This window comes from Heloderma suspectum, chromosome 3 (genome assembly GCF_057233095.1).
Source record: "Heloderma suspectum isolate Gila_16-S chromosome 3, 16-S_ref, whole genome shotgun sequence".
NCBI lineage: Eukaryota > Metazoa > Chordata > Lepidosauria > Squamata > Helodermatidae > Heloderma > Heloderma suspectum.
Genome location: NC_139460.1, coordinates 202,013,295 through 202,029,882, shown reverse-complemented (window position 1 = coordinate 202,029,882; position 16,588 = coordinate 202,013,295). Strand labels below are relative to the sequence as shown.

The following is a 16,588-nucleotide window of genomic DNA, read 5'->3' as shown; positions in this document are numbered from 1 at the left end:
CCATGACCTGTCTGTCTTGGGTGGCACTGCACGGCATAGCTTATGGCTTCACTGAGTGACGCAAGCCCCTTCGCCACAACAAGGCAGTGATCCTTGAAGGGGTGTTTTTGCTTTACCAGTGGTTATTAATGCAGATGTTGATATTACTTGCCACTGGACATTTTTACTGCTCTGACCGCTTTTATTACCAGCTGCTTTTTCGTTGTTGTCTTGTTTTTATGACTTTTTTTTTATTTACTGGTGTTGCAGTTTAGTGATTTAAAAGAAAAAGTTTATGTGTATTGTTTTGTACAGTTTATTGTTTGTGCATCATTTTGCTCTGACAGACTGTTGCTATTTCACTAGAGGCTTTGGCTTCTAGTATTTGCATTGGGCTGTTAACTCAGCTGTTATTTTTAGACTGGGGGTTTATCACACGTATGGTGCCGTTGGGCAGAGAGATGACCGGTCAATCTCTTCTCCATGTGAATGCACCCCAAAGTTCAGCTGAGGTGTGTGAAAGAGATTTTGCATGTCTGAACTGGCTCTGTGCAACTAACACTTGGAAAAAGTTTGCGGAGGACCATTCGGATGTGCAGTACGTTCTGTAAAGCGGAAAAGATGCATGAATATGCCTCTGGCAGAACTGAGCCTGAAAGTGTGTTTGCCTTTAGGTATTCCCATATCCTCACACCCTTCATGAACTCCATCCCTGCAGTGATTGCCAAGGCTTCTGCCATCCACAACCCAATCATTTATGCCATAGCCCATCCCAAGTACAGGTAGGCTTCACCATTTGTCAAGGAGTGGCGCCTGTATTAAATGACACATCTCCTTTAGGGTGTCCAGAAGCAATAGAGGAGGACATGACTTTCGTACTTTTCATACAGCCTTGCATTTAGCAATTAGCCTGATAACCATAGGCAAAGAGAAATTCCATGCAGGAGGGATGGATCTCTCCTTCCCTCTTCTGCCAGTCCAGTTGGGCAGATTTTTTTTTATTGGTCTGCTAGTTTCCATGATGGATGCAAAGTTTTACTTGTGTCCTGCATTTCCATGCTGGATGTGATGGAGGGGGCTTCCTCTCCTCCATGGCCAGCATGAAAACACAGGCTGCTAGCAGCAGGCTAGTAAAATAATTTCAGGCTAGTAATTTTTCAAGGCCGTTTTAATAGCTGTACTCAAGCAGGGAGTTTCAGCAGGTACAGCTTCTCTCCCACCTCCAGTTCTAGGACATGACAAGCAGCACCCACCAACATTCCCCCTCTTATACCCAACCATTAAACCATTAAAGGTATGGTATAGGTAGGAGAACCCTCCTGTCTTGGTATCTGGCTAGTCGAGTCTTCTCCATTTGAAATGGAGAAAATATTGTTGGCCTAAGATGTTATTTTCCTGATTTGTTGAAGTCTCTTTGCTTGCTAGTGGCCAAATTCTGATTAACTTCTGATCCATGGATTTCTGAAAGCTCTTGGGGATTTTCCAGTGGAGAGAGCTGGTGAGCCAGCCGAGGCCCTAGCCTCACTGTGGAACAGTGAGATGTGGAGGGCCTTCGACTTGATTGCACCTGAGTGTCCTCTCTGGCACTCTGGAGCCCGTTCTCCTCCCTGGTATACTGGGGAGCTGTGGTCAATGAAACAAGCTGGATGTCGGCTAGAGAGCAAATGGCACACGACTCGAAGTGAAGACGACCGAGCACGCTCTAGAGTGCTCTAGAGTGCATAATCTATGCTCTATGCACATAGAGCATAATCTATGCTCTAGAGTGCATAATCATGCCTACTGTGTGGCAGTGCAGGCAGCAAAGAAGGTTTATTTTGCTGCCTCCATTGCATCCTCAAGTAGCTGTCCAGCGGAGCTCTTCTGGGTGGTCCGGCGGTTGTTAACATCTTCCCCAGTAAATGGGGCCCTGGCCCCGTCAAGGACCCGCTGTGACCTTTTTGCATCGCACTTTGAGGACAAAATCGCTTGTCTGTACAGCAACCTTGATGCTATTGTTAGTGCAGTACCAGTCGAGGTGTCTGATGCCACCATCTGCCCAATTTTATGGGATCAGTTCAAGTTGTTATAGCCTGATGATGTGGACAAGATGCTTGCAATAATGCAACCGACCATGTGCCCTCTTGATCCCTGTCCCTCCTGGCTAATAAAAGCTAGCCGAGGAGGTATGACTGGGTGGGTCCAGGGAGTGATAAATGCTTCCCTACGGGAAGAGGTAGTCCCTGCTGTCCTTAAGGAGGCAGTAGTGTGGCCACTCCTGAAGAAGCCCACTCTGGACCCAACGGTATTAGACAACTACCACCCAGTCGCAAATACCCCTTTTCTAGGGAAGGTACCTGAGGGGGTTGTGGCGGACCAACTGCAGGCACTCTTGGAGGATACTGATTATCCTCCAAGGTGTAGTGGCTAGAGTGTTGGACTGGGAGCTGGGAGATTCGGGTTCTAGTCCCCACTTGGCCATGGAAGCTCACTGGGCCTGTCACAGACTCTCAGCCCAACCTACCTCACAGGGTTGTTGTTGTGAGGATGAAATGGAGAGGAGGAGGATTATGTACGCCGCCTTGGGTTCCTTGCAAGAGGAAAAAAGGCGGGATATAAATGCAATAAATAAATAAATAAATTATCTAGACCCATTTCAGTCTGGGTTTCATCCTGGTTACAAGACTGAATCAACCTTGGTTGCCCTGATAGATGACCTTTATCGAGAGAGGGACAGGGGGAGTGCAACCCTGTTAATTCTGCTCGATCTCTCATCGGCTTTTGATACCATCGACCATGGTATCCTCCTGGATCGACTCCGTGGGATGGGTATTGGAGACACTTTGCTACAGTGGTTCCGGTCCTACCTACAGGGCCGATTTCAGACAGTAACATTGGATGACTATTCCTCGGCCCCTTGGCAATTGAGCTATGGGGTGCCGCAGGGTACCATCTTGTCCTCAGTGTTGTTTAACATCTATATGAAGCCGCTGGGAGCGGTCATTGGGGGATTTGGAGCTAAATGCCATCAGTATGCTGATGACACACAGGTCTGTCTCCCTGTCACATCTGGATCAGGAGAGCCTGTGCAAGTCCTGAATCAGTGCCTAGACTCAGTGATGGGCTGGATGAGGGCCAATAAACTGAAGCTGAATCCTGGCAAGATGGAAGCCCTGTGGGTGAGTGGTTCCTGGGTCCAGGAGATAGGCACATTGCTTGTTCTGGATGGGGTTAGCACTCCCTCTGAAAAATCAGGCCCATAGTCTGGGGGTACTCCTAGATCCATCATTGTCGCTGGAGGCCCAAGTTGTCATGGCAGCTTGGAGTGCCTTTTACCACCTTCGGCTGGTTCACCAGCTACGTCCTCTCCTGGACAGGGATAGCTTGACCACGGTGGTACAGGCATTAGTAACCTCAAGACTGGATTACTACAATGCGCTCTATGTGGGGTTGCCCTTAAGGCTGGTCCGGAAGCTAGAGCTAGTGCAGAATGCAGCAGCTCGGCTGTTGTCGGGAGCTGCCCCTTTTCAGCATGTAACTCCTTTGCTGAGGGAACTACACTGGCTGCCTATTTGCTACTGGGCTAGGTTTAAGGTATTAGTACTAGTGTACAAAACCCTAAACAACTTGGGACCAGAATACCTGAGACAGCGCCTCCTTCCTTACCAACCTGCCCGGTCACTGAGGTCATCAGAGGGCATGTTCCTGGTGGTACCACATGGACCCATGGCCCAGTTGGAGTCCACCAGGAAAAGAGCCTTCAGTGTGGTGGCCCCCTTCCTGTGGAATTCCCTACCTTTAGAGGTCAGGCAGGCGCCAACATTGTATTCCTTCTGGCACCTCCTGAAGACGTTCTTTCAAGAGGCCTTCCTTGCATGACGAGCCGTGGTTTGTTAAACTCCACTTTGTTGGGGTTTGCCCTTTTTAAAAAAATGTTTTAACTCTTTTAACCATTGTTTTATTCTTTTATCATGTTGTTCACTGCTCCAAAATTTTCTGATGAGGAGCGGTATATAAATATTGTAAACAAACAAACAAACAAACAAACAAACTTGCAGTGATACAGACCAGTACACCGAGTAGTACAATAATGGACACAAGAGAAAGACAGAAAGATGGATGGATGGATGGATGGATGGATGGATGGATGGATGGATGGATGGATTCTGAATATAATACCTGGGTGCTTCCAGACAAAATGTTTTTGCACAATTGCCCTGCTCACTGACCTATGCCCCTCCCCATTTAGAAGGATGGAAGCACCCTCATTTGGAAGCACCCTCCATGTCAGTAAAACTTTTATGTGCAAGTTTGTACTTAAGATCAGATTGTTTTCTTGATAGCAAGGGGAAAATTAAGGCAGCAGATGCTCTTGTTGTCAAGCTGCTGCTCATGGTCTGCTCACCACATGGAAATGCTGCCAAGTTAAATTTATTTATTTATTTTTATTTAAAATATTTCTTAGCCCCCTTTCAAGGCAGGAGCCCTCCCAAGGCGGTGTACAACAATAAAACACATAAAAAACCCGATGCAGTATTAAAAATGATAAAAATAAAATAAAAACAGAAAGAATAGAATAAAAACAGCAATGAAAGGAAGTTACAAGCATCCTCCTCCATGGGATTGCTGTTCCAGGGGAAGCAGACCTCACACTAATAAATTATCATTGGCTGATAGCTCCTCTGGCCTGTAGCCCTGACAACTAGGCAGCTGCCTTCTCCTCCCCCTGACTGGGAACAGGGTCTTAAATTGATGCCAAGCTATGTAAGGGTGTTGCTGTTCTTTCAATAACAAAACCACAGTACTGAAGGAGTGATTTCTTGGGGTAAAGGTCATGTGTGACAGAACTGGTCCTTTGCACCATTCTTCTCCACCCCTGGCCTCCAGATGTGCTAAATTCCAATTCCCACCATCCCCAGGCAGCATGGTCTATAGCCATGCTGACTGGGTATGACGGGCATTGTAGTCCGACCCATCTGGGGGGCACCTGATTGGGGAAGGCTGCTTTACATTATGCAGTGAGGACTGCCCGCTCTCTCTATTCATGGTTTGGCCTTCCTGTGCAGCTGTGCCTATAGTCCTTTTACTTTTGCATTTACCGTACTCTGATCTAGCAAGGGAGATGCATGCCTGGAGCCAGTTTATTGCATTGCATTTAGTGCATTGTTCAGGGATTGGGAACCACATATGTGGAGGCCAGAAATGTGCACTTTCAGATGTGAGGTATCTGATGCAACCTCCCTTCATACTTCACAGTGCAGATGAGAATACGTATTTCCTACAATATTGTGTACTGATAAGTGTGTACACTGAATGTACACTGTCACCATATGCCTCTGACTGTACAGTTGTGTGTACAGCTGTATCACTCTCTGGACTAGGGTTTTACAGTGCAGTTGTATCTTCCTGCAATTTCCTTTATAATGCTAGAAGGCTCTCTCCCCCTGCCTCTCTCACTGAATGAATATACATTTTTAGCTTGTGTAGAATAGAATTAAGATATTTAGTATGTGTAGGGTGCGTGCGCATGTGTTTGCAGTTCTACTTAGGTAAGGGGGGAAACTGATTGGTTCAATTTCTCATCTGTTAGAATGGCAATTGCAAAGTTTCTTCCATGCCTTGGACTGCTGCTAAGAGTTTCTCACAGAGACTCCAGATCTTTCAGCTACCCTTCCACCAGGCATCTCACTGTCACCAGCCAGTCCTCTGACATACGTGGGCTTCCAAGAGGAAACCGAAGACTATCTTCCATCTCAGACAGCGAATCTGTAAGGAAATACTTCATCTACCTTGCCTTAGCACGCAACAAGAAGGAAGGGGCATACGACAAACCAGCGGCTAGTTTGGATGTGGTAATGCCTCCAATGATAGATACACAGGATCTTGAGCTAATGATCCTTAATTATGATTTTTTTTAAAGAAACATTTGGCCATAGGAGCCATTTTCACTTAACGACAGTTAAGCATTATGTCTGAACCCTAAAATGTGGTTAATCTTAACTATGGTTTGAACTTGGCTTGTTTCAGTAAACCATAGTTAACGCTAACCACAGTTTGTTGGGGTTTGGATGCAATGCTAAACTGTGGTTAGTTAAAAAGGGAAGTGAAAGTGTCTGATCTCCTTGTAGCCATGCGGACATAGAAAAGGGCACATGAGCCTGAGGCTCGTTCACATAATGATAAGCCATCATTTATTGTTATGTTCAGATGTAATGTATTGATTAGCCTAATCCATTTTGGTGTTTTGGAGAACTTAGATTTGGAAGTTGATATGCAAAAAATATACATCTCTGAATTTCCGCTGCTAGCGACAAACAGGAAAGGACCACCACATTCAGTTGCTGTCTGTGAGCTTCTGACAAGACTTGGGTATCTGCTTTTTGAAACAGAACTTGATTATATTACTACTAGCAGCCCTTTAAAATTCATTTTAAGTCAGGGATGGGGAATCTATGCCCCTCCAGATTTTGTCAGACTCCAACTCCCACCAGTCCCAGGCAACATGGCCAATGGTCAGGGATGATAGGAGTTGGTGGGTGGGGCCAGCAGCATATGCAGTGATGGTGGCAGGGCCAGCAGGCATGGTCCCCCCAAACATTTGATCTACATGGGCTACCAAATGTGTGCAAGGGGCATGTACCTTAGTCATATCTAGCAAGGCCATACTTGGAATTAGAGCTTGAATGTTACATTACTTAAGCCTGCTTTTTTTGTTCCCACAGGAGTCACACTTGCATCTGTATGAACACTTCATTTGTGAATGAGTAGAACATCCACATAGGGACTTAAGTAGAACTGGAAAAAGTCTGGAAAATCTCTCTGGAGATTTCCAGATCTGTATTACTTAGGAAACCTAAAAAAAGCCTTCATGTGGTAGGACACCTCTGGCTGGCTGTGTCCGCTGGGGATTTCCATTCTAGCCCTCTAACACTCCCCTCCCAGTCCCATTTCAGTAATCCAAGAATCCTTCTTGTAGGATAAGAGCACAGTAAATAAGTCTCAGCATCACCTTTGTTCCCAAAAACCCGCAAAGCATCTATAGTGGTGTGACTTCTATGGTGCAGCAAAAAAAATCCCTGCATTGCCATAGAGTGAATGAGAGGGCAAGCTGCAGCACAATGGGAAGAATTAGAGGCCTGGAAGAGGGCTTTCCAGCTGATTGTAGCAGCTGTCAGAATGGATAGCTGCTACAGCCAGCCAGAGGCTTCTGATCATGTTAGAGGCTCTTCTTAGATCTTCTGTGTGATCAGGGCCCAATTCACTTGAGGTTTATGTTTCTAGTTAACAAGATAATTTCTGCACACATTCTGTTCATGTATTCATTACAGTTCTGTACCTCTCAATAGTCAAAGCTCTCTGATCAGTTTACAAAGATTAAAATGTCAAAAATACATCATAAAAATCACTTACATACAAACATATAAACAGTTAGCACACACAGAGACACACATATATCTAAAACAATTTTAAACAATTTAAACATGTTGATTTAAACAATCAACATGAAGAAAAAAACAAGAAACAAGATGAAAAACTCATTATATGCTGTCAAATGCCTGAGTGAAGAGGAAGGTCTTAACCTGTCACTGAAAAGATAATGTTGTCGCCAGGCAGGCTTTGTCAGGGAGATCGTGGAGGCCACCACTGAGAAGGCCCTCTCCCTTGTTGTCGCCTTCTGAGCTTCCCTTGGAGGAGGCACCTGGAAGAGGGCCTTAGATGATGAACATGGTGTATGGGTAGTTTCATGCTAAGAGAGAGGTATTACTCGAGGAAGGCATCCCATTACTGCAGCGATAACATGGCATGAGCCCTCACAGGGTGAAGGGTGTACTTTTGTGAATTGAACACAAATGCTTTTGTAGTAAAGCAGACTGCATTTAGAAGATTTGCTGGCAGATTTAGAATGGACAGATCCATCAAATGACCATCCCACCCCTGCCCCGCAGAAGCTCTGGGCAGCTTGCTTCTTTGCTGCTAAGGGCCACCACATATTGTTCCTTGTGCAGAAGCTGGATGCAGTTCTGTAGTTTGGAGCAGAGACTCTTCATCTGTGCTATTAAAGGCACATTAGTGTGACATTTTTCAAACCTTTTTTATTTTTGTTTTTAAGACAAGCTCTAAAAACACAAGAATGCCATTATGTCCTCTAACCTGTTACATTTCTCAGCTAATGTGCTTATAGGACAAGCTGGAATACTCTGAATTCTTACAGGGGCTTTCAGCTGTGATGGTTCTGGACTCCCTATATTTTCTGTCCCTGATTTAAAATCCAACAAAGCAGATCTTGTTAAAACAACTTGGAGAGTCCATTTCCATGTAACATACACATTTATAAATGAGACAAAATAAATACTTCAGTACATCCATAATGGGCCTTTTCTTTGCAGAAATGCCAATAGCCATATGCAGTAGGGGTTCCCGCTCATGTGAAGTCTTTGCATATACGAAGTCTTCCTTTCTTTGCTGGTGTCTGTGTCAATGCACATGTGTGTGGGGTGGGGGGTGGGGGGGCAAGTTAGTGTGGACCCAGCTTCAGCTTTCACAGAGATTTTCTACATGTGAGCCCACACTTGAATAAAGCCATTCCTGGAGCAAGTTATCTGTCTGAGGTTCTGCGACTCCAGCTTGACCCACTATGCTGATTTAGTAGGGCTGGGTCAACCCCTCCCCCCACTCCATTCCAGAGCCTTCTTTTCTTTCATGGACTCCCCACTCATAGACAGGACAGGATAGGACAAAATGATATGATGCCTACTGACCAATGTCAAAAGTGGAAACTTTACTAATACATAGGAAAATACCATGTCAGAGGAAAAGGGTTGGTCTAACCCAGGGTTGTCAAACTTGGTTTAGTCTGGGGGCTGGATCCTGCCCCCCCAGTCATCTAGACCAGATGATGTCAGTGGTTGGGGCTCCACCCTCTGCCCCTGAAGCCCTTCCCCTTCCCTGAAAACATCTGGTTCTGCCCCGCTCTCCACACCCATTTTGCTTTTCTCCACACAGAGAGAAGCATGGAGAAAAGGACTTGGCCAACCCTTGGAGGAGTGGCTCCTCCAAATGCCGGCTGTGTCCCTGACTGTGAGACCATTTGTCATCCTGATTGGGACAGCAAGCAGCATGTGAATGTACTCAGCTAGCATACTAGCTGAGTCACCAGCTTCACGCACCACTCATCGTCTCGACTGGGAAGATGAGCAGTGCGCAAAGCCGAATCCCTGTGGTGCACAAAGCTGATTAGTGATCAGAGAGAACAGTGGTGATTCCTCTAACCCAGGCGATGCAGCTCAGAGGAGCGGGGCCTCTGTGGGCCGGGTGGGGAGCCTCTGCAGATCAGATTAGGCCCACAAGCCGAAGGTTCCTCATCCCTGGTCTAACCTTTTCCCTGACTTTCTGTACAGAATATTTATTTCCAATGGAGGTGCACTCAAACATGCAAACTGCACACAAACCCCATTTGCAGACAGAAGTGGAACTTGCACTCCGGAACCAGCTTTACCACTTGATTCTGCCAACTGGGTAAACCGGCCCTTTGTGAGAGCATTTGTTGAAGCGCCTTCCCTATTTCTGGTTCTCTTCATTAGTTTGGCACCAAACTTAAGTGCTTGAGGGAAAATAATTAAAGCCATGGAGAACCTATTAAAGCCTTCATATTGCTATATCACCGCAGGATTGGACTGACACAGAGGCTGATATCTCTAGTCTGAATTCCAGAGGCACTAGTGGGCAAGTTTCCTATGAAATGGGTGAAGACACTGCAGAAGCAAGTGACATCAAAGTGAAATCTAAACTGAAAAGCCACGATTCAGGGATTTTTGAAAAGGTAACTAAATGCTGTATTCTCAAACTAGACAGACTCACAGATGCCTACATCATTCCATATGATGTTCCATGTCGATACGTTTTTCCCTCTCCATCATTTCCTCCCAAACACCTTTTCTGACCTCTATAGGAAAGGTGCTGTCAAGGGCTCCTTGGAGGCCTCTCTCAGTCTAATCCAGTAGCCAAGTCCAGACACAGACAAAGGGATTCTTTTCAAAGCTTTATTCCTCTTTTACAACTTAACAACTCTACTGTTAGCAACTAGATATGAGCAGCAGAGTACCTATGCCCTAAGTTGGAACAGTCGGTCCCCGTTTGAAGGAGAATCACTGGCAGACCCTGAACTTATGGGCTAGGGATAGTCCCTCCCATTTTCACTTGGATCCTCTGGGCACAACCGTTGTTTGCACGCCAACCGGGCACTACGCCTCCTTTCCGCGCCCTCCATTTGGCGCTGCTCCCTGCGTCGGCATCGCACGTCCAGCAAGTCTGCTTCCCACGCGCTCTCACTCCTGGGACTGCTATCTATGCTAGGAATGCCAGTGGAAGGAATCCCTGCCAGCTGTTGGCCCTGGGAAGGATGAGCGCGCTCCTCTCAGAACTACTCTGGGATTCTATGGGCTTAGTGTCCACCCTGACAGGTGCCATTAGAAAACGTAACAGCTTATGCTTTCATTTGTGAGAAATAACCTCTCCAAAAAACCACCAGTGCTACCCAGTTGCAGGCAACCTGGTGCCCTTCAGATGTTTTGGACTACAACTCACATAAGCCCTGGCTAGCATGACCAATTGTCAGTGATTATGAGAGTTTTAACCGAAAACATCTGGAGGGCATGAGGTTGCCTACTCCTGCCCTATAGAAATCACAACAAGGCTGCATACATATGCAGGTTTGAATGCCTTTGTGACATCAATCCAGTCTCCTCCCTCTTCTCTCACCTATTGGCATGATTCCAACCTCCAGCACTAACTGACCAGCAGCTGCTTCACATTTCATCTTGTTCATTGAAAAGTATGAGCCTCATTCTTGCCTCTTGATTATACTTCTCACCTGTGCTGTAGCTTTGGGGCAGTTCTGCAGCATAGGAGACTGCATGTCCAGTACTGCGAACATTTGAAGGAGGGGGTTTATAGAAGCATAAAATAACAAGCATGTTTTAATAGAAAACCAACTGAATACAAAACCAAACCACATTTCCACTCCCGTTTTTACCATTTGATGGGCATTCATCAGAACTCTTGACAGTTCCTCACAACTCAGAACATGACATTTTTCACAAGATAGAGGAGCAGTGCCCAGTTTGAAGAACAATGACAGGATTATTGTCCTGCCCAACATGTAGCATCAAATATTTCTTGTGCAGCTAAGATTTTAGGAGTGGAGTCAGGTGGGATGGACCCAAGATAGGGCGGTTGGATGCATGTGGAAGCATTTATTTGTGAGTATGAATTATGGCAGAAGAGGAGGTTTGGCTTATAGATCTGTCATAGCCTTCCCAAACCTCACCCAATATACTTAATTTTAGATCTGCCTGCAGTTGGTTATGGGTTTCTCTTTTTATTGGCCCTGCCCCTGTGCCTTGGATAGCAGCCTGGCATACATAAGGAGAGCCAGTGTGGTGTAGTGGCTAGAGTGTTGGACTAGGACTCAGGAGATTCAGGTTCTAGTCTCCACTTGGCCATGAAACTCACTGGGTGACTTTGGACTGGTCACTGACTCTCAGCCTAACCTACCTCCCAGGGTTGATGTGAGGACGAAAGGGAGAGGAGGAGGACTATGCAAGAGGAAAAAAGGCAGGATATGAATGTAATAATAAATTTTAAAAATAAAGTTTAACAGGTAAAGCTTTTCCTACTATTTATCTGTTCTCTGGGAAAAAAGTAATTCTGGGTCCTTTATTTCTCCATGTCAGATTGGTCTGAAAGTCACAGAAAAAAAGGTGGTGGGCTGATCCTAGTTGGGGGGTGGGGATAACATCGGGCATTCTATTTCCAGCTCTTCATCACTATCTGTGCCCATAAGAACAGCTTTGGCAGAATATTTTGTACCTTGTTTTATTGTTATTCTTTCATCTTATAACTCTTGCATTTTGGCTTCTTTTTATATGGTGGCTTTTTGTTTTGGAAAATCCCAAAGACTGTTTCACTTCCCTGTAACTGCAGTCAAATCCCATAAATAATGCATTCCTATAAATAGTGTCTAGAGGGGAACAAAACAACGTTGTGTGCAGCCAGGACTGTTGCTAGCTCGTTCCCTCTCCGCCCCACCCCCCACAAAACACACACTTGGTTCAGCGTGCAACATTTCTTTCTTGTGGGACTCTGTTGGGTGCCCTTGTCTGTGCAAGTGCTTCCTTTCGCGCTTGGTGCTTTGTGCCCTTTTACCAGTGTCCCCCATCAACTATATCCCCGCTTTCTCCCTTGTATGCTCACAGGTCAAAGGTGTTCGAATTGAGCAATGTGACCCAATATTACACACTTCGGGCTGTGTGTTCACCAGTTGTGGCTTATATCTACCTGCTGCTGTTCGAAGATCGACTACTGGAGTAATCTCAGACCCCTCCTCCAACTCATTGGCTGTTGCTGGGTGGGACAGGATGGAATAGGATTGGGGTGGTCTATGGAACTGGGAATAATGGTATATTTGGGCATATACTTCTCTGTGCAATGCTGGTCCCAATCCTGGGATGGCATATAGAATAGCCAATAATTGGCTGCTCCCCATCCCTCTCCTGCCCAAGAAGTCCCCACCTCTTCACCCATTACTCAACTTTGCCACAACTGGCCTGTCATAGTTGCACCATGCGCAACACAAATTACGGTTAACAAAGGAGTATGTCATCTTAACTTGTGAATGAAATTATGCTGGTCATGTAGCAGGGTAGAATCATGCTGTGAAGGAGGATAAAAGCACCTATAGATCCAAGGCTAAGAATGGTTTATGTCTCTTTCTTCCCTTCTTTTATAGACTTCAGTGGATGTAGATGACATTTCTGTGGTGAAGGTGAATATCGCCGTATACTGTTTTACTTCTGTGGGATCAACATGTCATGTGATATTTTCAGGGAGGGCAGGGGGACTGGCAAGGAAAGCAAGACAATGGTACCATATATGGAGCTCCTTCCATTTGAGATGCCCAAATAAGATGCTAATAGATGCTAAGATTTCATACTCTGTTATAGTTCAAATAGCTCACTGGTTCCTTCTGTACTATAGTGAAGCAGCAGCAGTAATACATATTAATATAGTTTGCAGCTCAGCATCTGCTTCTTGCTGTACATTTTTAAAAATGCTATATAGGGAATATAGTTACCCATTCATGGGACTGATTCATTGACCATTGCATATTCAATGGTCAATAAAGCAAAAGCAATCAAAGGAATCTGGCCCTTCCTTAGAAAACGTTTGCTGTCTTTTCACTAGTACATTAATTTCCTTCCTTCATTAGCTCCAACAGTCCTCTCCACTACTATTTAGCAGGTGATCAGTTTTCACCTTGCATAGCTGGGACTGAAGAATTACTAGTAGAAAGGGAGTAAGCCTAGAGCAATCCACTGTCTCACAGCCTCTGTTCTCCTTCTGTAAAATAGAATAATCAACCTAGCTCAAAGACTTGGTGCTGAAATCAACCCCCCATCCTTAGTACATGTACATGCAGTGGTATAATCGTACATTTGGAAGTGCAGGCGCTCATCATGACACTCCCCACCACCACCCCGAGGAAAGTCCACAAATTGCAAGCTGTGTTAATATCAACAAACTTCTAGGAGTTTTCATCTGCTAAGAGTAGGTCTTTTATAAAGCTAATGGGTCTTAATTGTCCATTTGAGACCAAGCTACCCAAAGAGCAATATGTTGTTGCTGGGAAAATTCCTTTCCCGCCAAGCTACTGTGAGGATTGCAGCTAAGCTCAGAGGGAACAGGGAATTCTGAGGGGTAGAAGATGATGTCAGCATCCCTGCTAATAAAAAAGTACCACCGCTGCATCCCTGCGAGCTCTGTCTCACTACACCCCTGTGTACATGCAATTAAGGCTGTAATCGTGTGCCCACTTGAAGTCAGACGTGTTTCTAAGTATTTATTTTTATTTATTTATTTATTGCATTTATATCCTGCCTTTTTTCCTCCAAGGAACTCAAGGCAGCGTACATGATCCTCCTCCTTCCTCCATTTTATCCTCACAACAACAACCCTGTGAGGTAGGTTGGGCTGAGAGTCTGTGACTGGCCCAAAGTCACCCAGTGAGCTTCCATGGCCGAGTGGGGACTAGAACCCGGATCTCCCGACTCCCAGTCCAGCACTCTAGCCACTACACCACACTGGCTCTCGTAAGCAAGAGCCAGTGTAAACAAGTAAACAAGGTTATACTCCTCTATGTACATTGGAACTTCAGTGGGACTTAGAAGTAAGTAAACATATATCAGAACAAGGTAGTAATTTAATACAGATGCATGATCCAAAAATTACTATTCCAGTTATCATGTTCAAAACCAGAGACTTGTCCACATAACTAGAACATTTTGCAGAATGATTCATCTTGTTTCTATAGGATTTACCCTTTGGAGCCTATATCTTTGAAGATAGTCTGGTAAATTATGTTCCACTTTTTATTAATAGCCTCTGGCATGGACAATTGGCCTCTCGATGGCGTTGGGCTGAGCAGGCATATTTCCAGTGTGCACAAAAGGGGTGGAGCCTGCTAACATATCTTGGCCAAAGAATCTGGTATGAGCTTTCAGTAAAGCCACGAACCAAAAATATCAGAGGAGGGGGTGAGAAGGATGTAGCCAGCTACCAAAACTGGCTTCATTGGTCAGATGTTACACCAGCCTTCCTCAACCTGCTGCCCTCCAGATGTTTTGACCATTGGCCATGCTGGCTGGGGATGATGGGAGCTGAAATCCAAAACATCTGGAGGACACCAGCTTGGGGGGGGCTGTGCTACACACTGGCCCTGTTGCAGCCTGAGTTGTGTGCTGTAACCAGTGGCCTCAGATGGGTATCTGTGATTGCATCAAAATACCCTCCAGACAGTTTAATTTGGCTTGGATGAGCATCAGAATCCAGGTGTGGATTCAGAGCAGCTACATGTCCACGGGGATTTTCGTCACTAAATTCAGTTGGTTTGGCAAGAAATTGCCTGCTCTAGATAACAGTCCTATGAGAAATGGGTAGCTGTGTGCTTAGATAATGTGGTGTGGTAACATTTTGACATACTGATGACTGTTAACACAAAATCTAATCTTCTTTACAAACCTTTAGTATGAATCTGAGGCCTGGATTGTGTGCAGCAGAATTTGGTAAGAGATCTGAGGTAATAGAATAGACTGTATCACTTCAAACTGCAAGAGTGTGTGTGTGTCACATTTTTTAATGCTCATCCACATTAAAACAACAACAACAACAACAACTCTACCTTTCAAGTAGAAAAGTAGCATAGCAGGGAGCAGGTTAGGCTAAGCTTTCTCCCTGATGTGCTTGAATCTCCCCCTACCTGCAGCCTGAAGTGGTACAATCCACTCTACCATCACATTCCGCTGTGTAAGCCCGGCCTTTTCTTAAGGTAACCACCTTTTAGGTGCGGGGGCATGTCGGGTAGAATGTCCCAGGCCTTAACATGGATGACAGGCAGATATTCATGAAACCATTCCCATCACTGCATGCTGAAAAACCTTCAGCTGTTCATCTTCTGCTTGGTGCTGTTAGGCGCAGAGAGCCCGCCAAAAAAAGTTTTTTTAAAAGAAGTAGTAACCCTCCTCAATATATTGCAAATAAAACTGTCCCACTTACTTCTTTGTACTTTATTTTGCTTTCTTCCCTTTATTGACTCCGCTCCTCACGTGTTCATTGTTCTGAGGCCTGGTTTGACTTGGCAGGGTAGATTCTCAGAGTGTGTTTTAAAAAATATGTGTTGCTTTTTCTTTTCATGGGCTGTTGACGACTCAGACATGTCACATGTTTACATTTACTCTTTGATGCTTGCTTAAGACAGGTGAAGACTTGAATCATTTTGGACAGAGAGGGGAAGACTCCTGTTACAGACTGCCTACTGCAGCCCAGATCCCTAGCATTATAGTGACCTTCAGCAATGTCCAGAGAACAGAACTGCCTTTGGAATCCAGCCCTGATCCCTCGTACTCCAGGAATAGTGGCTATAGCTGGGAGAAGAATTCCAGCGGCCAGCTAGAATGGCTGTGCCAGGGTAGTGCCTTTGCTCCTACCTTAGAAACTAACGTGTGTCAGCTTAGTGTATCAAACCTTCCAAAACTTCTTTGAACTGGGGGCAGAGGAGGAGGGGTAAAAATCACCACCACCTTTCCTTTCCTGTCAGGGATTCAAAACCAGTTCCATAAAGCTACAAAGAAGAAAAGGGATTAAACGCTTCATCCTTTTATGATAGTTTGTGTTCTGTGCCAGTGATTATTTCCACTCCTACCTTCAAGACAAGAACAAGATTATTCTTTGGACTTGGAGAAATAGTCTGAGACTCTGCTCAGGGGCTAGCACAGGGGCAGACTACTGGCAGCCTGGTGGTTGAGTCCAGCCTCCAGAGGCTTTCTGTTTGGACCTATAGCCTCTGGATCCAGTGACATTCCCCTCAGCTGCTTTCTCCTTTACCTAGATGGCCTCCCTGCAATGTGATTTGCAACAGAAGTTCTGTCAGAGCCTTTCCCCTTATCCACATGAGCCACAAAGGCTAGCCTCAGACATTTTGCTGCCTGCGGTGAAAGACAAGATGGTAAATGCCTTTTTCACAACCTCCCACATACAGAAGCTGACGGGAATGGCAGTTGAATCATATTTCAACACT

General features: G+C 45.3%; 1 protein-coding gene across 1 annotated transcript in view; it reads left to right on the top strand.

Annotated features, from left to right (window-relative positions):
- Positions 1-16,053, top strand: part of OPN4 (opsin 4) — a 65,933-nt gene extending 49,880 nt beyond the window's left edge. Inside the window, 6 exon segments of the mRNA XM_084845599.1 lie at positions 653-761; positions 5,549-5,726; positions 9,626-9,778; positions 12,746-12,781; positions 14,327-14,365; positions 15,766-16,053. Coding sequence (XP_084701725.1) covers positions 653-761; positions 5,549-5,726; positions 9,626-9,778; positions 12,746-12,781; positions 14,327-14,365; positions 15,766-16,053 — 803 coding nt within the window.
- The last annotated feature ends 535 nt before the right edge of the window (positions 16,054-16,588 follow it).